Here is a 23205-nt window from a genome sequence, read left to right on the forward strand (position 1 = left end):
AAAGCTTTCCAAAAATGAGCACCCTTCTTTTTTGATTAGCGGTTAAATTCTTTCTAACATCAATGTTTATAATATGGCGTATTAAAAGTCGGTTGCTGTCATCTGGCTGCCATTCGGATAAAATTAAAGAATTGCTATTTGCTAATCTTAATTCTGCTGTTAAAGGGACGAAGGCGCCTGAAGAATCTCTTCTCTCAAGCCAACTTCTGTTCCAATACTTTCTTTGGGTCAGAAACTCATTGTTGATAGGAAGCCGTCTTATCGCAAATAGTAATACTAATAGTACTAGTGTATTGTTCGCTAAGAGCACTCAAGTAAGTTAATCTTACGTGAGCATTAATTACCATGAAAGCACTCGTGAGTAACTTAGTCATGGATTTACATACATAAAAGAGTAAAGCTAGTTAATCTCAAGGATTAAATAGGTTGATGAAAGCCGTCGTTATCATTGAGATTCAGCAGAAATAATATCAAATGTTTGTAAATACTCACACTCCGTCCCTCTTGAGGCCAGCCTTCAGGGTGGTGATCGGCTCATTGCTCAAGTACCTCCTCACCCCCTGCGTCAGGTCACTGAAGTAGTCCTCCCACTGCAAGTTGCAAACATTAAGAATCACAAATAAAAACTGGCGGCAATCAGCATTACTCAATCCCACCTCATTTTCTTCCCCTTGTCCTATTCGGATCACCATGGCTTCGACAAGGTGCTACTTCAGTGGTCTACGTCCAAAGCAGGCCCGGCTTCTGGAGTTACTGGGACCACTGAATATCTTCCCTTTGGAAGTGCCGCCAATGATGTCGGTCCTCTGGCATTCTAAGTAAATATCCACACCACCTCATCTGCGACTTTTCTATGAAGCTCAAATCAGATTGTTGATCTCCCTCAATCCCATCCATACCTTTACAATTTAGCACATTTGGTAGAATTTTAACAAAACTTATCCGATGAAGGTAAAAACTGTTGTTTCTACAAAGAGTAGTAGGGATTTGATGCTAAGCATATGTCAGATTAGAGCGTTAATAAATGTAATGTTCGTTAATGACTTTGGAGGCGCCTTGTCGAAGCGATGGTTAGCCTAAAATAGGAATAGGACAAGGGCAAAATGTGATGAGATGATGAAAGCGGGCCCTACCTGCAGGGTGGAGATGTCAATCTGGTACTTGATCTTGTCCGTGTCGTTCAGGGTCTTGTTCAACTCCATGGTCTTGGGGTTGTGGAACTTCCACTCCGTGAAGATGAACCTGTCCAAGCGGGCCAGCGAGTTGTTCACGTTGGTGTGGAGACGAACCAGTCTATAAATTTTAAATAAAAATCGTAAGTGATTTTCGGGGAATATGTAGTTCATAGAAACAACAGTATGGTATTTTGATCATGCTGAATAATAATATGCATAACTTACATAGGCCTCCCTCCAGACAGTTTGGTGACAAAGTCCAGGATGTAGGCGGGGATAAAATGAACGAAGATTGCCGACAACTTGAACAGCCAGATGGAGCCAACAAACTTCAGATGGGGATACCTGCCAACAAAACACATACTCACGGCTCTATATTACAAAAGTCAATCAAAGTAAAGAAGATAGCTCAAGGTTTATAGAAAGCAGGCTAGCCTGGCTAGCAGTCCACGATGGAGTGCCGATACCAACGCTGGCAGAGGAAGGATAAAAGTAGACTGAACGCTGTAGAAATTAGATCCATGTGGTAAAACTATGTAAGACCAAATGTGATGATCCGGAAAGAATGTGAGGCTGTTATAAGCGTGATGAACAAGGGTAAGAAAAGGATGTTTAGATGGTTTGGACATGGGGAGCGGATGAACGAAGAAGGAGTGTTCACGATAGTGATTGGTAGAAAAAGTCGCAGATGTCCTGGGAGACTTGGCACGATCAATTGAATATACTTAAGTCAGGTCATGTCAAGAGTCAGAATAACAGAAGAGTTTGTATGAGACAATATGTGAATCCAATCACCTATCCTCTTTGGAAATGGAGTGATGGCTATACAGGATATCAACCCCAGTGGCTGTGCGAGGAGAGGCTGGGCCTGCAATGGACAGAGGCCGTTGAAGTAGCACAGAACAAGGATGCCAGGAGGAACCAAGTAGGACAAGGGGAAGAAGATGACGTTCAACTTTATATTGCACTGTTCAGAGATTCAATCACGTCTTGCGGAGGCCCTGCTTTGCACATGATATTGTGTGGTATAAAGTCATAGTTTTTTGGATAATAAGTAAGTAGGTTGACTCACCACACTGCGCTCCTGAGGGGGTACTTGTGTAGGTATTCGTTGACCTTGTTTTCCACGCTGACCCACATGAAGGGGCGCACGGTGGACGAGGTGCAGTGGTAGATGCTCAGGGGGCCCCTGCAAATACAACAACACATTATTAATAGATATTAACCTTTAGGTACTTGAAGGTAAAAAACATCACCTGAAGGGGGGTCACTAGGGTCCCCCACACATCGCGAAGTGATTGTGTCTCTTAATATTCCTTATAGTAACAGGGTTAATTTTTTTAAATGCAGATCGATTAGGATTCTTTTCGATTTTTCTTGAATTACCTATATAAATTATGAGATAATATAAAAATATTAAAAAAAAATAAGATATCACACAAAACTCCTGTTTGGGGGACTGTATTACCCCCCTCCATTGCGGGAATGGTATATACACCTTTTACACCGGCATGCTTCATATGAGCCTGAGTTTGTCTTTGAAAAAACCCAGACAGAAAATAAATGTTTTTGGGAACGGAACCGGTGTCGACGAAACGTGCAGGAGCTGCTTATTGTAGGGTACCTCCACGCACACTTTTTTCAACCAGCAAGTTGCCCAGCCCTATGGGATCATAACTAAGAGCTTAAATAATGATGTCCATCACAATTCAGAATGATTTTTCCGGTTCTAAAGGGTTAATGGACCTATGGCTTGAGTACTGATAGGAATTATGCAGACCATCTCAAAAATCAATTGATGATCAAGATGGGAATTGTCATGGCTGACCAACTTCAGAAACTGGATCTAGATAATGGAAGCAACGTTTTACTAACTTATCAGTAGCAGCTCGGTACCCGGCCACCAGCAGCTCATTGACCACCACGTCTACGGGGATGTAGTCGCTGATCAGCCCCTTGGCCACGGGCAGGCGCCGCACCACGCCCTTACTGGCGCCCATTAGGAAGCCCTGGGGGCCGTTCTTGGAGATGGTCCAGCCAGGCACGGGTTCCTTCCAGGCTGCCGTTACTGGAAAAAGAGAACATTATAAACACACTATAGATACAACCGACATGTTTGATGAGCAATGTTCACCTCATGAGGGTTTATTTGAAACTAAATAATTACAAAGATAAACTTCGCCAACTCTCCAATTTATTTCTTTTTAAAATATATATATTAGATTTGTGGCACGTTCCAGAGTGATGATAATCCTATGTAGTTTCAGGATATTCAGAGAAATAGTAATGTGAAGAAAATATTCCTGAGATCAATGATTATATTTTCCAGCTAAACAAGCGTGCTTCACAATACAAATAAGTGATATAAGGCTTTTTCTGTAAATATATTCAGTACTGTGACTTTGAAAATTAAAAATTATGATATTTAACATTGGAATTTTGCAAAGCGCTTTTTCACAGATAAAATAAACATAGGAGCATTTTTTAAGGTTCAAAATACCACAAAATGAAGGCAAGTGGATTTCTTGGCACAGGGTTAAAGATACAGTGAGAGAAGGAATGGGGGGAAGAGGGCGGGGGTGGTTAACTTAATTCTGTTTTACATGTGGAAAACATTCAACACATGTCCAGGGGTAAAGCGCGCTAACATTGGGGGGTGATTCTACATGATAGTATGTATAAGCAAAATAAATAAATAACTTTTTTAGAAATTCATTTTAGGGTAGTTTTTTGGTAAAAAAAAGTTGAATTGTACGGGAAAATAAATATTTTTCTATGGAAAAGTATTTTTGTATGGTAAATAAACATTGGAATTTCGAAAAAAGTTGTTTATTTTTTTACTTCTACCATAATGTAAAATCACCTCCACCCTGTTGGTGCACTTTACCCCCAGTGTAGGGCATCTGGACAAATCAGAACCTTTAAAAGTTATTGATTAGATTAACTACGTTAGGTTGGGTTAAGTTTTTAGGCTAGTTATTATTATTTTTAGGCTAGTTATCTTTTTTTCCATCACTTTATAACTTTTCGAAAGTGTTTTGATTTCATTTCTGAACTGTTGTACAGAATAGAGCGTAAATAATGCAGTACTTAATTCATAGGAATGCATGGGATAGGTTCTACTGTATGAAAATCAATTCAAAACGCTATTGTTTATTCCTATACTATTTGGGTAGTGTATGGCCCAGGGGTTGGAAAAATCTAGGATTTTAATAAGAATGGATATTACGTTACACTTTGTTGCCGTGTTATATCAAAATTGTGTAAAAGTATCCATGTAAAAACGAAATTACTATATATATTATACATAAAAATATTAAATGTTCAACTGTTAACCCCTCAGGCTAATTTGTTCAGTTTTGCGAACAAACCGCTATTAACCGTAGAGTCCATTTGTTCGCTTTTCAGAACAGCTCATAGAAATCGTTGTGTCTTCCTTACTGTCATGGTTAGAAATATGATATGTTTAAACATTGTTAGAAAGAGAAAATACCACGCTTTGTATTCAAATCTAGAAGTTAACCACAGAAGAATTAAAATGTACACATAAATGAAAACAAATGTTCAGAATGCAAATTGAGAAAAATTAGTAACAAAAAAGTGAGGAGGCATAAAAGTTAATACATAATACATTTGTTTAATATATTTTTTTTCATTATCTATTATTATAACAACTCAACCTAACCTAAAATCAAAAAGTTTTATTTAAAAAAAAATCGTAGTAAACCTTTAAATATTATGAAACTAAATTCATATGATGTTTGGGACCAAATTTGGTCACTTAATAATGAACAGGTGTGTGGCCAGCGATCTCGAATAATTGTCTATTATGCCGATTATGTCTTTCATGTTTTCTACACTGCCACTACACAAACAAACGCGAATTATGAGCGATGTTCATATCGGTGTTCTGTTAAAATGGTGTGTCGTATGGCAAATTTTCTCGTAAATTATTATTTACGTAAAAAATAATAAATATAGATATTTTTCAAAATCTTAAATGCAAAAAGTTGTTAGTTTCAATCAAATGATTTATTTTTATTTTTTAAATGCGTATTAAAAACGGTAGTCGTAGGTAAAAATTTACCAAAATAAATTATTATATTGATTTCTAAATTTTAATATAAGAGTATTAGTTTAGTTTAATATAATATTAAACAATTATAAGTTTATTTTTATAAGCAATAATTGTTCGCCTGAAACACTCATCCACATTGAAAAAATCTCCTGATAAAAAATAAAAAATATTGTTCTCAGGTGAAAAAATGTAAAAAGCAGTAATTGTTGAATGAAACACTAGCATATATTGAATATTTTCTCGGGTAAGAAATAAGCCCCCATAGCTCAGTGGTCAGAGCTTTCGACCGGAAATCGAATGGACACGGGTTCAAGTCCCGTTGGCGTCATGTATTTTTTATCAGGAGATTTTTTCAATGTGGATGAGTGTTTCAGGCGAACAATTATTGCTTATAAAAATAATTGTTATCCTTTGTGCTATGCATAAATAAAATCTTGTCTTTAAAAAAACATTAATTTATCAAAAAAATAATAATTAATTATAAGTTTATTTCTAATAGCAAAATGTGAAAGTGTATTTTCATCACTTTTCAAAAATACATTCATAAATACCCCATTAATTTGGATTTTATTGCGAAACGGAAATACACACAAATTCTCCGACTTTCTGACAGAATCTTTAAGAAATATAATGGTCAATATGCCGGAAGCCTGAGGGGTCAAGTTACTAATTTAGAAGGTTTGAGAGTAATGAACTTACTCATGCTGGGTCGTACAATGGTGCAGGGGAAAAGGTCAGCGCACTTGGCTACCTCGTGCTCCGCCAGGTGCTTGGTGAAGGTGTACGTGTTTGGGTGATCTTTCAGCAGGCTGTAATACCACAACACGATTATTAGTCCGTATTAGTTAAAGATAATATTATAAACAAAGCAAGATAAGGGATGAATGTCTATTATGAAATACTCTGAAGCATTCGCGGCCTTCCCATAACAAAGAACATTTTCTACTCCACTCCCACCCACGCTCAGCCGCCCCCACCAAACTCTCTTACTTTGGATGTGACACCAAGGGCTATCTACCACCATAACCACAGGTGGATGATAGTGGCTGGTTGTGAAGAAAATTAGGCGGGTAGGGAAACACGGGTTTCTTTTTATAATATATAGATTTGTGGCACGTTCCAGAGTGAAGATAATTTCAGTATCCCCTGATTTTTGCCGTGAACGTAGTTGGATATATGGCGCGTTTTGAATGGAAATTTTGAATCGAAATGCACAAAAACAGAATTATTTCGATAATGCTGTTATTCCGTATAACTGCTCAATTAGTGGTTGACAATGATTACTCACGAAGGTTCCAAGGCTTCGAGAGCATCGTCCGTCAAAGTGCTGGCCAAGCCGATGATTTTCTCCGCATCTTCGGGAGCAGGGTAAAGGATCTCCTCACAGGACAGGCGGAACGAGCTGACGAAGGCGCTGGATACGTGGATCATCACCTAGAACACAAAACTCATAATATAACAATAAAAATCATTAAAAAAGGGCACCTAGCACAACTAACAGATGACCATACTTTTTGAGCTGATACCATTTAAATAGCACAAAATAAGAAAACCAAGCGCCTTGTCAAAGAAATGGCTCGACTATGAAAATGGTGACTAAAAATTACAACTAACCCATAGGAGCCGGGAAGAATATTCAATAAATAAAATTACAATTTTGTTAGGGCTGACATGTAGACAATACGATACATTATAAAGTGACATTTTTATTTTTGTGTTTAACAAACCCTTTAGAAGTAATATCCAAAGGCAAAATGAATGCAGAAGGTCGACACTGCAATTGCAGTGCTTCGTTACGTGTGTGGACACAATTCTTCAACACTGCAATTGCAGGACTTTGGCTCCTAAGGGTTAGCGATGGAAGGCGCTCGGTAAAACTGGTATCATTGATTCATTTGGCACCAGTTATGAGATACCAAACCAAACACATGCCCAACATTTGTAAATATCAAACATTTCCCAGATGAGAATGGGTCGTTTTTATAAATCTTATGATGATCGCTCATTTTAGAATCGATTACCCAGTAAATTTCTTATTGGAAGATAGTAATAATTTACCTAGTAGGTAGATTATAAAGTGTTATTATTCATACTAAGATACAAGTTATAATTATTGTACTATGACTGTCAATAACTATTCTGTATGTAAATGGCATTGGTGCAGGTAATTCTTAATAAATAAATAAGCTCGGAAGGTTAATGTGGTAAAGATAGGGAACACAACAGTCATACACTTTTATTGCATATTCACTATCATGCTGTCTCCATCCATACTCGGTTCCACTCCACTCATAGCACTCCATCCATACCTGTTCTTGGAATGATTTACCTGCTGTTTTTTTCTCTCCTACTCTGGATCTCTCCAAGACCCAGGTTCACTCATCCTTTCCTTAAAACGATTCTCCCCACATTTCTCTCCCCAAAAAGTTCTCTCCTCAAAAAGGACAAAGGGCCCCCAGTACGGAGTATTTAAAGAAATCCAAACCTTCAGCTTGTCCATCTCCTTACACAGCTCCATGACCCGCCGGGTGCCCAGAAGATTGATCTGCACGGTGGGGCGCAGGTTCTGCTGGAAGTCCAGCGTGGCTGCCGAGTGGAACACCACATCGACGTTCTTCTTCAGCATGGCCCGATCCTCGGGGCTCAGGCCGAGGTTCTCCTCCCCGATCTCCCCGGCCACGGCCACCAGCTTGTTGAACACATCCGGCGTGTTGGTCTCCAGGTACTTCTCGAAGATCTGTAGATAGAAGGATAAATGTAAAATTGTTCATGTTTATTGTAATGAAAGTGAGTTAAGTGCTTTTATGAAAGACTTTAATAACATTACGTCGATATTGGATCACTCCAACGTATCTGTGAATGTTTGGTCTTGAAATGAGAATATGCTTGGTTCTTAATGGAATGTCATTTATCCAGTTCCTACCTCTCCATAACAATCATCTTTCTGGAAAACTATTTGAAATTTGGAACAATTGCAAGAAAATGGTGCAAATTCGAGTGTTGTTGTTTTGAAAACAGAAAAAGGATTCGACTACCTTGGTATTACGTTTTAAGTAGGTACTCTTTCTTTTTATTTAGGCGATAATTACTTCGTGGTATCACCGTCGCACTCACTATATTGTGATTGTGTTGTGAGCTCCTTCGCAAAGATACAGTGGTAAGGGATTGGTAATTTTATTTTTTGTCATCATTAGTCAATCCCATTTTCCTTCCATACCTTGTTCTTTCCTGCACATACTAATCACCCAATTCCAGCAAACACCATTTCGTTTCGTCTAAAGTATTTACAGTCCACATTCAAGTTCATCTGAAGCTGTAGTTCGTAAGCAGTTTCGGATGCAACAGTGGTAACTTTCTACTCCTCCTGCCAAACACTATGACAATGTCAAGAGTTACTCCAGGTTTAAGTTCTCAGTTTGGTGAGCAACGTGTCCAAACAATGTGTCCACTATCTACGATACATCGAAGGCAGCATTTTATATCATAGTCAGAATGGATATAATAGTGCGCCTGGCAGCGTGCTTTTTTATCCAGCACCATAATTCAAGAGCGTCTATCGCTTCCGTTCGCTGGCTCTAAGGCCCTTCTTGCACAGATTCAATATCTTGGGGACTACCGCCATACATCTGCGCAGAGGTTCGTAGATACGCACATGTTGACGACATTTTGTAAACTAGTCGGTGATGACAGTCTACCGCAACCGGCAGATCGAAGTCGTTACCACTCAGGCCATTGTGACTTTAAATATGGTAGAGCAATTAATAAATATGATAGCCTAGCAAAAATGATCTCAGCGTAGGTTGCATCAAACATTTTGTAACAATGCGTGTGCATTAGATCAATGCTAGGAACAAAAAATAAGGGCTACAGCAGTTGTGGGTGAGGTTTTGAAAGTTAGTTTCGAGAGGTGGTGGCAATGCAGTCTCGTGATTTCAGTGGCGACATGTACAGACTAAGCAAGACAAGTTAAGTTGTTTGCGATGTGAGGATACACAACAACAGTTTCGGACTCTTCCCTATTCTTGCAGAAGAAGGACCAAAGTTTCCATATTTCTACACCGTTTAGAATATGAGAAAAATCAGTGATAGTTATAGTTAATAATTACTCTGATGCAGGCGCTTTTCCATCTGTGTGACTTTCAAATTTCATAGAAAAGACCTTCTTATAGTTTTACAATAACCTTTGACACAGTTAAATACAATAACTTACGACATTCTTGGAGATCTCGTGCAGGCGCTCCTCGATCTGCTTCCCCTTCTTGGGCCGCATGAGCAGGTAGACAGTGCCCAGGTCGGGCACGCTCCGCAGCAGCTTCTCAATGAGGCAGAGGCCCAGGAAGCCGGTGCCGCCCGTGATGAACAGGTTCTTCCCCGAGTAGAAGTCGGCCACTTGGGACTTTTCCGCCATCTGGTGGGGGAAACATAATCTTAATAAATTCTTATGAAGAAAAAATATTTGCCATAATTATTTTTTCATTAATTAAATTTAAATTAGCTGTTTGTGTCTATGTATATCAGGGTGGCCACAAAAAACGGATTTCAAAATTCCCTGATAATTCCAGGTTTTCCAGGGCAGTTTCTATATTTTTCCCTGATATGTTTTATTTGGTATAAGGACATATCGTTCAAAATTTTATTTTTGAAACACGATTAAAATAAACAAAAGTAAGTACAGTAGAACCCGATAATTCGAAAAAACGCGTAATTCGAAATTTTCGCCAAAAAAATTTCCGCAGAAAATTTTTTTTATACAAATTTTTTTTTTAATTCGAAATTCGTTAATTCGTAATTCGAATTTTATTTTTGTCCGCGCACGAAAATATGTTCGTGAAATTCGAAAAAATTAGATTTTTGCGAAAATAAATCATAATATTTCGTAAATTTGAATCTAAAAGTCAGCCGTGGCGGTAAAACGCCGAAAAATGTATTTTTACGTGGTTATACATCGTCCTAATTAGTATTATTATTTTGTGAATCTGAATCGATTTACGCTGGAATGTTGTATTTTTTCAAATTTATTTCGAATATCCGAGTTTGAAGGGCCGAGAAAATACGTTTTACGCGGATATATGTCGTAGTTTTACGAGTTTACACCAAATATCTGTATTTAAAGGGTCGACCGCGACGAAACTCGGCCGCGAAATTTCGATTTACGCGTAAATGTATCGTATATTTACGAATTTATTTCGAATATTTGAATTTAAATGGCCCGCTGCGACGGAAATCGGCCGCGAAATCTCGATTTACGCGGAAATGTATCGTATTTTTACTAACTTTACTTCGAATATCCGAGTTAAAAAATACGGCGCGACGGAAATCGGCCGAAAAATTTCGATTCACACCGAAATATGACATATTTTTACAAATTTACTTCAAATATCTGAACTTAAAAGGCCGGCCGCGACGAAAAACTGCCGATAAAATTCGATTTACCTGGCAATATTTCATATTTTTACGAATTTACATCAAATATCTTAATTTAAAGGGTCGGCCGCGATGGAAATCGGCCGCGCATTCTCGAATTACACGGAAATATATCGTATTTTTGCGATTTTTTTTCGAATCTGAATTTTAAGAGCCGGCCGCGAATTCTTGTTTAACGCGGAAATATATCGTATTTTTACGAATTTAAATTCAGATATTTGAAATAATGGGCCGGCTGCGACGGAAAATTACCGCGAAATCTCGATTTACGCGGAAATATATCGTATTTTTACGAATATCTCAATTTAAAGGGTAGGCCGCGACCGAAATCAGCAGCGAAATCTCGATTTACGCGTAAAAATATAGCATTTTTACGAATTTATTGCGAATATCTGAATTTAAAGGGCCCGCCGCTACGGTAATCGGCCGCGAAAATAAAGAAATAATTGGTATTAATACGAATTTACAACTAAAATACCACCCGGATTTGAAGAGGCGGCCGAGAAAATCGATTTTCGGCGTATTTTTGTTTTTTTTCATAAAAATTCGAATTACGTGGGAATTCGTTAATTCGAAATTTGATTTTTGATGTCCCGTGGATTTCGAATTAACGAGGTTCTACTGTATTGACACTTTGTAAAAATGTTGATAATGATGATCTTTAAATTTTATTACGACCGTACTGGGTGTCCGACCCTTTTGACACTTTGATGTAACTTTGCCAGCTTTTTCTTTACAGATTTCGCACCTACATAGTATTGGGGAAAAACCAAGGCGGGTGGTTTACGACATGATTGTGTTGCAAGGGTTATTTACGAAAATAATAATAAAAAAATACCTACTTATCTAGTTTGTCTTTGTCGGCATATCTTTTGTTACACACGCCGCAAGTAAAAGTAATAAAACACAACTTTGGGACTTGACTAGGGCATGATTTATTAGTAGTTTGTTGGTGGCTTGGAACTAGGGCCGCCACCTTTCAAAAACAGTAGACCCAGAGATTTTAGAAATATAGTTTTTTTAATTAAAATAAAACTTTTTTAGTATGAATTATTTAATTAAGGCGAAATGTCAAGGTAAATTACCATTGGTAATGTTTTTTTTTAAACTGACTTGGACAAGCTTGACACTTAAAACTATGTTTTTCATTCTGAAGGGATTGTTTAAGCATCTTTTCTTGCTCAGGTTTCTTCAAAAACTTCAAAAATTATTGGCAATTCATATTGTAATTAATCTTCACAATTAACTCTGCCTTCACCATGTCCACTGACAAGCTGTTTCCGTCTGTCCACAAATTTCCCATTAAAGAAAAAAATCGCGTTCAACGCATTGCTTATAGGGATTGAAAATTTTTTCCAATTATTTTTGACAGTTCGGTGAAGGTTGAGGTGACTTTGAATAACTGAACCCATCGTAAATCAACAGGCAATGTGGAATCACTAGATTGTACGAACTGAGGAAATACTTGGTTTCATTTTCGGGTCTCGTCATAAAGTTTATCTTCGTCGACATTTTTACCAAGTGATTCGACAGCTTCCACAGTATCTTTGCAACTTACTGCACTTGTTAGATCGAATTTGGAAAACTTAATGTTTCTCATTATTATGGCACCGTAAATTTCATCATGCATTACTCAGTCAGACAGTCACACGCTCCGCGCCATGATGGTAGTCTGTCGCTTCGCTGCCACCGCCCGGTCTGACCCGGAGATATCGATGTGAAACCCGTAGCCCGGACATGCACCTTGCAAACCCGTAGACGTCAAACCCGGAAAGGTGGCGGCTCTACTTGGAACACAGCACTCGCCTCATATAATATATAATTAACCCACTGAAAAGCAAATCCATAGATGTGCGATCTATACCGATTTGAAAGAAAAGTGATTTGATTCAAAAGAAATGCCAATTTAATTTGTTTTGTGTTCATCCTGTCTTCCCATGGTTACTTATAAATGACAACTGTGACTATAGTATGTCCACAGCAAAATCATGACATATAATGTAAATAAAGAATATTATGTAAATAACAAAAAATAAACTACCTAATAGAGAAAAACACATATCTCAATATGTAAAAATCACGTGTCACTGTCTTCGTACACGCTAATCTTTGGACCTGATAGGTGGCTCTGTTGTCGAGATCTAAAAATACATACAACCATAAATTTTAACTTTCCTACATAGAAGGCGGTCTGTCGCAGAACAACGTCTTATATTATAAAATGCATTGACAGGTCAGTGGCTGAGTTGGCATCACGTTTGGGTCCCACCCAGGCCTAGTGTGTTCAATTTTTCGGCTGGCTACGTCTTCCATCACAACACAAGCAACATTTTCCGCTTACGGTGGTGGTAGTAGGAGATTTTCAAATATTGTCAGGTTATTCGTAACCCGGGAATGTTTTTCTTTCTTTAAAAATATATATACATATGTGGTTGAGTTAAATTCTAACTGGTTTCTAATGTTAATATATAAAAATTCAGCCTGCCTATGTTTGTGCTTGTAAAACTCGTAGTCGATAGTCGACCGATATGGCTGAAAATTTCAAAGATTGTTGTTCTTAGTGCCACGAGATGTTTAAATGCTAGAAGAAGTCGGAAAACCTGAGGAGTACTTAACGCAATATCTCTGCACCATACGGAGATACGGAGTGGAATTAAAGTTGACGTAGTTGTAGTTATTCAACTATCTTCAATTACCATCAGAATAAGCTACATAAAATAAGTGTTTTTATTACTCATCGTGAGCGATTTTACATAATTTTCTTATAAATTAAATTATTTTTATTTTGAATATATTGTCTTATTAGAAGTAAATTCACAAGCAGGAATTGGTTTTATTTTCGCTATACAGGTTGTATCGGCACGTACCCGACAAACTTTAACCAGCTATTCCTTAGCACATTTGGAGTAAAAAATGTTATGGGCACTTTGCTGTCCGGTAACGTTTTTTTTAAATAAAAAATTTACTATTCATATTTTCACCACATGTCACCAATGTTTTATCTTTTGTCAAAGTTTGAAAACCCGTCTGGCAATATTTTGTTCGAGTTTCGTTGAATAATGTATATACGTACCTACGTTGGCGCGCTTTTACAATCACAACGAAATGGCACGGCACCATTCGTCTCATTTTTAACTATTATTATTTAGTGTGTACGAAAGAGCGAGGACACTTTTTGACACACTTGCTAATAACAGCTGTTGAACACGAGAAACAATGCAAATGACAGTGACGGAGTGTGGATTTTTTTATTTATTTTTTGTTTTTAATGGAAAAAAAATGATACCGGACAGCAAAGCGCCCATAACATTTTTTACTCCAAATGTGCTGAGGAATAGCTGGTTAAAGTTTGTCGGGTACTTGCCGATACACCCTGTATACTACGCAATCTACATGTGTACACTGATAAAATTTAAACTACCGATTTCCATAAATTTTTATTTAATTTGTTTTTTTATTCAAAAGAAACAGTTCAAGAAAGCATTTCGACGCCTAATTGAAAATATTTGATCAATTTCACCAAACTACTGACACACAGACACCCCCACAACAAACTTCTATCGGTTATCTCTTTAGTGTAACAGATATATAACTAGCTGAAGTGTACCCGGCGATGCTCGGGATTATCCTTCGGAGATAGACATATAACATCGCGGACTCTTCTGTAGGCCTGTTTGGGCCTGCCCAAGATATACAATTCCGTAGTACATTATTTTAATGTGTCTCATAAGGTTTAGTTCAGCGTTAGAAGTGTAAGCGCCCGAAAATATATTTTTTACAACTTCATTATGTAACATTGAAATTTCTCTACTTTCTATAAATATAATTTACAAATATATATAATAAATCTTCCGGAAGAAATTCTCTAAAGGATAGTGAAAACCCTATCAAAATCCGTTACACGGATAGCGACTTATTTTATACTATTTAGAGATAGGTACAGACGTGAAAATCTGTCAAGTTTTCGAAAATTCTACAATGTTCTCATTATGTGCAATAATAACCCGTTTTTATTTTTAATTAATATATTTTTAATTATTTATTGTTATCAAGTTTAATTTGTAGAACTCCATTTTCATTTTTATATATTCAATAAAAACAGTTTATTTTTAAACAAATTCTGCTGTGTAATTATTATTACGCGTGACAGCTGTTTCGCCCTCTGAAGGCATTATCAGACTGTGGGTAGCCCACTTACAGACGATACATTTATATTATTTCTAGATAGGTATTTTAATTTCAATTACTGAATAATTCATAAGAATAATTAAATGCTAGTACAAAAATTCTAAAATACATAATTCTCATTATTTTCAGTACGTATGATGAATTTATACCGCCGTTCTTGCAATTGTTGGTGATATTATAGTTGCCTTCCGAGCATTTGATCGGGGTTCGATTCTCGGCCGTGGCAATTATTATTATTTTATACATTTTTCAAATACATTATTTGTTTTAAATTCTATATCCCGTGATTTTTCCAGAGTCTGGTTAATAATATAAAACGTAAATACCGAAAAACTTTAAAAAAAACGGTACTATCCACAGAAGTACACAAAAAAGGTAGGCAATTTTAAGATTATAAATACTATTTGTCTAAACTCTAACATTGACATTTTTCGGATTCACTGCCCAAATTCAAACGTGGCATCATGTTAATAATATAAACTGTTCGATGCGCATGCATACATACAGACACACACACACAAACACTCACATTACACATACACCACTATATACTACACACGTCACCTGGTAATTGGAATAAACATACCACTAACCCAACATGAAGTATCTAATTCCTGTATATTGTTTCATCTCTGTAAATCGTGTACTGTTTGTTTCTATAATATAAAATAAAATAAAACATAAAAAAAGAGTCAAAACTCGGGCAAAGCTGGGGGTAGTCACTATTACCATCTGTTATTAAAAAAATTATGATTATTGTTATTTAAAAAAATCAACCCGTAAATAACATTTGTTTTTACTATAATACATAGATATATACAAAAAATGAAACTGGTTTGACTGAGGATTGAACCTTCCTCCCCAGGGACAGGAGTCAACTGCGCTAATAACTGCACCAAATCCCGATTGGGTAGGACCGACATTTATTTCGTATATTAACTGCTGTAATGTCATCCAATTTCAGAGAATTGCGTAGTAAAATTGCGTAAAAATCCGCGTGTGTATGCGTGATTGCCATAGAATACATTGTCTTCGATAACGAGTCTATCTGTCGAGTTTCAGATCGATCGGACGTCGGGAAGTGGGTTACGTATTTGAATTTCTTCTACTACGATCATAAGTGGAAAATGACATGGGTAGCAGAGGATTGAACCCGCGACGCCTGTTGGAAAACACGATGCATTTTTCCACTCGGGTACTAACCGGTCTATGTGTGTATGTTTGTCGAATGGTTAGTTCCAGTTTAAAAAACTGGTTGAATAAATTGAACACGTTAGCACCATTGTAATTATTGCATTAGCCAGAATGTAAAAATAATCCATTCTCGTTCGAAATGAATGCACCCAGTTTCATTGCATTATTCCATTTGTAAGTTATAACCCGGAATATTTCAACATTATTGTCATGGGAAATGCAACGCATATTTCTTTGTGCGTGTGTCCATTGTTCCAAAAGACAGAATATAATACCAGATTCGGTGAAGCAATGAATGGTCTGTGACGAAAATGTGGTCGGAAATATGCTAATAATTAACAGAAATCTTGGTAAAACCGACAAGGAAGACATAGAACAAAAATTATTAACTCATTACAAATATCACAGGTATCGCACCTAGAATCGGCGTTTAAGAGGAAGCTACAAGCCAAAAATGTGTATATTCTTGGTATACCTTATATTTTAGGTAATAGGCATTAAAATCGCTTGACAAACGGATTCTAAAAACGTTCGATTTCAAACACAAAACTGGTTTTTATTTATTTTGTAAATAATTTTATAAAAAAGCAAAAAAGTTAATCAAGTGAAACTGTCACAGATAATCTTAGCTATAATACTGTATTTTTAAAAAGTTGTTTCCTTTACGCGTTCATACATTTCTATTGAAAATACATATTTTTTTAGTAGTTTACATTAACATTTTTTATTGAGTAATTTATTTTTTTATTACTTTATTAATCAAGCGAAACGATAGGAAAACCTTCAATTTATCTAAAGCATATTTTTTGGTATTCATAATGTACACCAATTCGTTATAAAGATTAATCAAAATAGTGATTTAGCATTAAGCTTCGCCTTTAACCCTTTCATGTTTTAAAATAATTTTACGAACAAGCCCCAATGACATGGTGAAATTAACGGAATTTCGGAATGTTCCCGAGGTATCTAAAATGTGCTATATATTGCTTATTTTTGAAGTTGTCGTTAAAAGAAATACCATTTTAGAAAGTGAGTAAAATTATCTTTCATAATTATATCAAACATCAAAATGTAAAAAAAAAACTTTTTTGACACGGAACTTCCACAATTTTGTAAGAATTCAATATTTATATAACACATTCCTTTTGTGTGGGTAATAAGTAAGAAAACTGTCAATTGACTTTTTATGCTGTTTATGCAATAAAAAAATAAAAATTATATTTTAACGTTTAGCTATCAACGAAAAAATCCTGCCGATTCGTAATCAAGCACTTTTGACATTTTTAATTTATTTTGTCCATCTAATTCGGAGTAAATATTTGATACAAACTGAAAAGAATAATTATTTATCGTTCCAATGACGAACAAATCACCTATCTACGCATTATACAAAAATAACAATAAAATATTAAAATACTTTTATAATGTATGAACGCACCGGTCAGATCTGTCCTTTAGAGGCTATAATGGAATATGATGTTTATAGCTAGTAATGTCCTTCCCAAGCCTGAAGGATTAAATGTTTTAAAAAATGCCGCTGAATCCAGAAATTAACAAGGAAGACACATAAAACAAACTAATTACGAATACCACAGGTATCGCACCTAGAATCGGTGTTTAACGGGGACCTTTCAAATGTTAAAAAGACAAAATGGCGCTGAATGGCCATTTCATGACAGTGATACATTTGAATTTCTGCGAAACAACTGGGCCTAAGTTGATTGTCGAAAAATGGTATTTACAGGAATTGAGTTCATATAAACAAGATGGACACATTAATTTAATAATAATTGCTTGGTTAACTTTTCCATAAGTCAGCAAATCGTTGGTAATGCTTCGTAATTATTCAATATAATTACAGCAATCACAGAATGGTGTACGCGGCAAATTACCTTCAACTTGTTATGATAATCATTTTGTAAATGTCATAATATCAATAATACCAAGGAATAAAACAAATTACTTTGTTCCACAGAAGCCTGATTGGCAGATTTTTTAATGTGAATACCGCACAAGAGACCCAACTGCTCTCAGCCGCTGGGAGCCAGCCAGACTACGGCATCCCCAATCGGGGTATGCTGTGAGGCTGAAGGAAGTGAGTAGGAGAAGGAGATGAAGATGGGCTATTCAGATCTGGTCACCAAATGCAGCTAAACCCGTTTCAATTCTGAATGGTGATCTTTCACCAGTGCGATACTGAGAGTATTTTCCACTCCGGAAGATATAAAATATCTTTCCTTACTATCTCCACCGATTATTGCAATCTTTAGAATTGAGACGTCAATCTTTGTCTGTTCCACTAGTATTTTTACTGAAGGTTCCCCGAAGAAGATACCCTTGGCACTGGTGTCAAACGCGTGCCCAACCTTTGTACACAGTTGATATTCGCCGGGTTATTTTCAACAGCAACTCGCCGATTTTATAACTGAACCATTTTTTTTACAATCTGTTAAGTAATTAACCATTTTTCATTAACGAACCGTTATACGTTCGTAACCTTACTTTGTGTAGTTGAATTTTTTTTAAATACAAATTATTAAATATTTGTATTACTATCGGTCCTCGGTTACGCTAGAAATTTACTTGAATCATAATAATGGGTTGTTATTTACTGGGAGAAATACAGGGTTTTCCAATAAGAGGTGTTATTTTGAATAGCCCGCTATTTCAGTACATGTTACTTTTGAAGCTGTCATTTTTTGACATTTGACAAGTAGAAACTACGCCATTAATAAAAATGGAACGATACACGCTTCAACAACGCATTGAAATTATTAAAATTCACTTGAGTGAATCAAATGCAAATCATCTTGAGTGATGAGGCCCATTTCCACCTCGGTGGCTTCGTCAACAAGCAAAATTGTCGCATCTGGGGCTCGGAAAACCCAAGAGTTATTGTTGAAAAGCCTATTTATCCTCAACGTGTGACTGTTTGGTGCGGTTTATGGTCCGGCGGAGTCATTGGACCTTACTTTTTCGAAAATGAGGCTGGAGCAACAGTTACGGTGAATGGATCGCTATCGAGAGATGATAAATGATTTTTTATGGCCGGAATTGTATGGTATTGATCTGGACAACGTTTACTTTCAACGAGACGGCGCTACGTGCCACACAAGCAACGAAACCATTGATCTTTTACAATTGAATATCAAAATAACACCTCTTATTGGAAAACCCCGTACGTGACTGTAATGGTCATATTACATTGGGTAATAATAATAATAATGTAAACCTGCCAAGAAACGGAGTATGACAAATTCAGTCCTTGTTTAGACCTATTACAAAGAATTCGAATGGTTTAAAAATCAGATAACATATTTTTAAACCATTAGAATTTACGTCGTATAAACGTCACTTTGGTTTGATAAGGTTGTAACTGACATTTAGGACCAAAATGACCTTTGAATGGAAAACCGTTTGTTTAACTCATATCTGCAAGTTCTTCTGTTGTGCTTTAAGGCGATGCCATACGTAGTAATGCAAAATCATGTTGTTTTTGGTTCAAGAATTTGGTCGTCTAGAAATGTTTCAGATGCTTTAATTAAATACTGCGAGTAGAATACATCTTGACCTTTGAAATAATCGAGTATTTTTTAGATAAGTCTTTTTATAAGCCCAGAAAAAAATAATGTATAAAGCCTACGAAAACTGCTTTAAAGTTCAAAATCTCCCACTTACGAACCGATTTTCGGTTATGATTTTATTGTATAATGTTTTCAAATTAAGTTATTTACAAAATGATCGGAAAAAATTTAAATATTTATGCCTGAACATCCACAAAATAAAATAAAAGGCACTTTTTGGCCATGTTTTTTTCTTGCATAGGCGGATGGTGTTAAGCGGGAATTTGAACCTTATCGCCATCTACGTAAGGGTTGTTATTGATAGCGGTTCAATTTGAAATATTACACGACGTAGTGCATCGCCTTAACGAAGTTAATAACGTGCCAAAGTTCTAATGCTACTTGTACAATGTACATCCGCGAGCCGAACTGCCGAACTGAACCTCAACTTATGGGAAAGAAACGAAGCAACCGCAAATCGCGCGAAACGCCGCACAGTGGGCTGAAAATCGCCTTTCATAGATATAGAGACTTGAATTTTCAAGGGTATTTTTTTTTTATAGAAATGGATTCTGCTGATCATTACTATGCTATAAAATGTCGTACGAAGCAATTGCGTGTACAAATGAAGGAGTTATAATTTTTTTAAGAAAAAATTGTATGGCGATGACATTAAAAATGAGGCTATCTCTGGAATCATAAGGTTGGCCGTTCTATCCTTACACACAGATAATACAACTATTTATTCGTATTTTTTTGACATACTTCATATTGTGGCGCAAGGTGCGATTTTTTTTTAAAAAATCCTCATAGTTGAAAAAAACCCTTTTAAATGTTGATGATTCATTTGAATGCTTAAATGCTTTTAGGCTTGCAGTGTAAATAAAATATTGTAAACTAGACAAAGCATACTCATATGTAAAGCATTTAAGCATTAAAATGAATCTTAAACATAAAAAAGCTTTTTTTTAACTTTGAGGATTTAAAAAAAAATCACTAGTTTCGCCACAATACGAAGTATGTCAAAAAAATACAAATAAATAGTAGTATATTTGTGTGTAAGGATAGAACGGCCAACCTTATGATTCCAGAGATAGCCTCATTTTTAATGTCAGCACCATACAATTTTTTCTTAAAAAAATTATAACTCCTTCATTTGTACACGCAATTGCTTCGTACGACATTTTATAGCATACTAATGATCAGCAGAATCCATTTCTAGCCAAAAAAATACCCTTGAAAATTCAAGTCTCTATGTCTATGAAAGGCGATTTTCAGCCCACTGTGCGCCGCTTGCAGTTGATTCGTTCGCGTTTCTGTTCGCAAATGTATACGTACCCTTAGACAGTCAAACAGGAAAAATCAAATTATAAGTACCTAGTATGAAAAATATGTTTTACGCTTATTCGAACGTCAAACTTTTGATAATACTGACCTTCAAGCTCCTCGAAAAAAAACGTCTTCCGAGCCGATCTACATGGATTTGTTTTCCAATGATTTTCTGAGAAAACCTGACTTAACTTAAGGCAAACGAGGGGCTATTTGTAAAATAAATATGGCCATATAACCACGGCCGCGTAAATAATTCAAATCTCGTTAAAAATAGGTACAAAGTACACCAAAAGCAGGTCGACAAATATTTTAATACGTCAGAGGATGAGACAACATTACGACTGCAAAAACAGTTTTAGATATATTTAGAAAAAAATACAAATAGTCAATCTATTTACGTAAATATAGGGAAATTGTGAGAGAGGATCAGAAAAAAGATTTGACGGTTTGCAAGGGAAAGGAAGGAGATTTCACGTGAGTCCGGAGCGGCACTGAATCAGAATCTTACACTCTGGAAGCCGCAAATATACTATATATATTATTTTAAATAAATATTTTTTGAAATAAATACCAAGTAATAAACAAATAAAATTTACATTCGCTCGTCGGGATTTAAACTCGGTAGGTTCGATGAGGTTTTATTCATCGATAATATTGTAAATCGATGGGTAAATTACATAACTTTGCAATGATAAATAATTAAAACGAGTCATATTACCTACTTACACAGCTATGTAAATACAATAATATCAGCAGATAATTTTAAATGGCGAAAAGAACGTCCGCTCTTGTATACAGGTTCCTATTTTCATGTACACTCTATAATTTCGTTTATAATAATAATAATATTTGGATGTTTTTGTGCAAAATCACCTCAAGGGCACTGTACAAACATATAATACATTTCTACAATGATCAATGTTAGTACTAACAATAAATGCAGATAATATACAGTACCATACTTACCTGGTAGGTAACTTGAGATTAACATCAGTTATTATTATCAGTTCATCGAAGAAACAAACTTATTTATGAATTCAGTAAATGGGAGTAAACAAACAAATTATACAGACGATTCTAGAAGAGCGCCTAAAATAAACAGTACAGAACTGATATAATAATAACTATAATAATGACAATAATAAAATACACAGATTTTGGAAATGAAATTAAAAGAATTTGGCATTCTCAGACTATAAAAATATTACCATTTGTTATTTCGGCTACTGGCCCTAGCTCTCTCATTCAAAATTTAGGCGTATTAGATCTGTCAAAGAATTTATTTATAAAAATGCATAAATCAGTCATTTTAAATACATGTAGGATTACGAAAGATTTTTTTAAATATTTATATTGAGGGATCAGTAGGATTTATAGGTCCAATTAGAAGTTCTACCGAGCCGAACTCTCTGATATGAAAATATCTGGAGTCGGTGAATTAGTTTCCCATTTGATCTCTGGTGATTTGACGTGTTTTTCTTGTATTGTTTTATATTTCTTATGCTTATATAATGCACTTGCATAATGTGGATTGACTAGATACTAGATGATCTTCTTCTTCTTCAATGGCGCTACAGCCCATTTCGAGCCTTGGCCTCCTTTAACATGAGCCTCCACCGCCCTCTGTCCTCGGCCGTCGTCTTCCAATCTGCAACATGGAGTAGTCCTCTGGCATTTTTCCTGACATCGTCCTCCCATCTCAGCCTAGGTCTGCCCGCCTTTCGTTTGCCTCCCGGGTGTCCTGTTAGAACCTTCTTTGGTACACGTGTGCTTGGCATTCGGTGCACATGTCCGGCCCATCTTAGTCTTTGGAGCCGTAAATGAGTAGAGAGTCTGGGAGCTTGGTAGATGTCAGGACTAGATGATCATTTGTGGAAAAGTGTGCGGAAGGGTTTGGTTTTTTCTGTGGGGTAGATTTAACCCGGACATAAAGTCGGAAAAAATAATACCCACAACACAGCTGGCATGTTATATTCGGACAGTTCTGGTACCTACCTCATCATTGCGCAATGTAAACAAGCGGTAATGGGTAAGCACCTGACCGAGTAGTCGCGGCTAGTTGGTGTTGGTACACCGGACACATTAAGTGGGATCAAAGAGCCAAAGAATTATTATTATTATTGAAACCTGCTCGAGGATTACAGTGTCAATTTTTTTCCAAACAGATTATGTGTGAAAACTTTTTGCAGAAATTTAGAAAAATATCGGCCGAAAAAATTGTCGGTTTTCTAAAACTAAATATGAACACCAA

At 36.2% G+C, this 23205-nt stretch overlaps 1 protein-coding gene across 1 annotated transcript in view; it reads right to left on the reverse strand.

Annotated features, from left to right (window-relative positions):
• LOC149410668 (putative fatty acyl-CoA reductase CG8306) overlaps positions 1 to 23205 on the reverse strand; it is a 61943-nt gene that overhangs the window by 2219 nt on the left and 36519 nt on the right. The window contains exons 2-10 of the mRNA XM_089648412.1: positions 9464 to 9661; positions 7739 to 7990; positions 6542 to 6687; positions 5953 to 6062; positions 3051 to 3243; positions 2248 to 2364; positions 1401 to 1520; positions 1134 to 1293; positions 493 to 590 (exon numbers count right to left, since the gene is read on the reverse strand). Coding sequence (XP_089504538.1) covers positions 493 to 590; positions 1134 to 1293; positions 1401 to 1520; positions 2248 to 2364; positions 3051 to 3243; positions 5953 to 6062; positions 6542 to 6687; positions 7739 to 7990; positions 9464 to 9661 — 1394 coding nt within the window. The remainder of the gene's footprint in view (positions 1 to 492; positions 591 to 1133; positions 1294 to 1400; positions 1521 to 2247; positions 2365 to 3050; positions 3244 to 5952; positions 6063 to 6541; positions 6688 to 7738; positions 7991 to 9463; positions 9662 to 23205) is intronic.

The sequence above is a fragment of the Hesperophylax consimilis genome, chromosome 27 (genome assembly GCF_061612785.1).
Source record: "Hesperophylax consimilis isolate HC1 chromosome 27, BYU_Hcon_1.0, whole genome shotgun sequence".
Classification (NCBI taxonomy): Eukaryota; Metazoa; Arthropoda; class Insecta; order Trichoptera; family Limnephilidae; genus Hesperophylax; species Hesperophylax consimilis.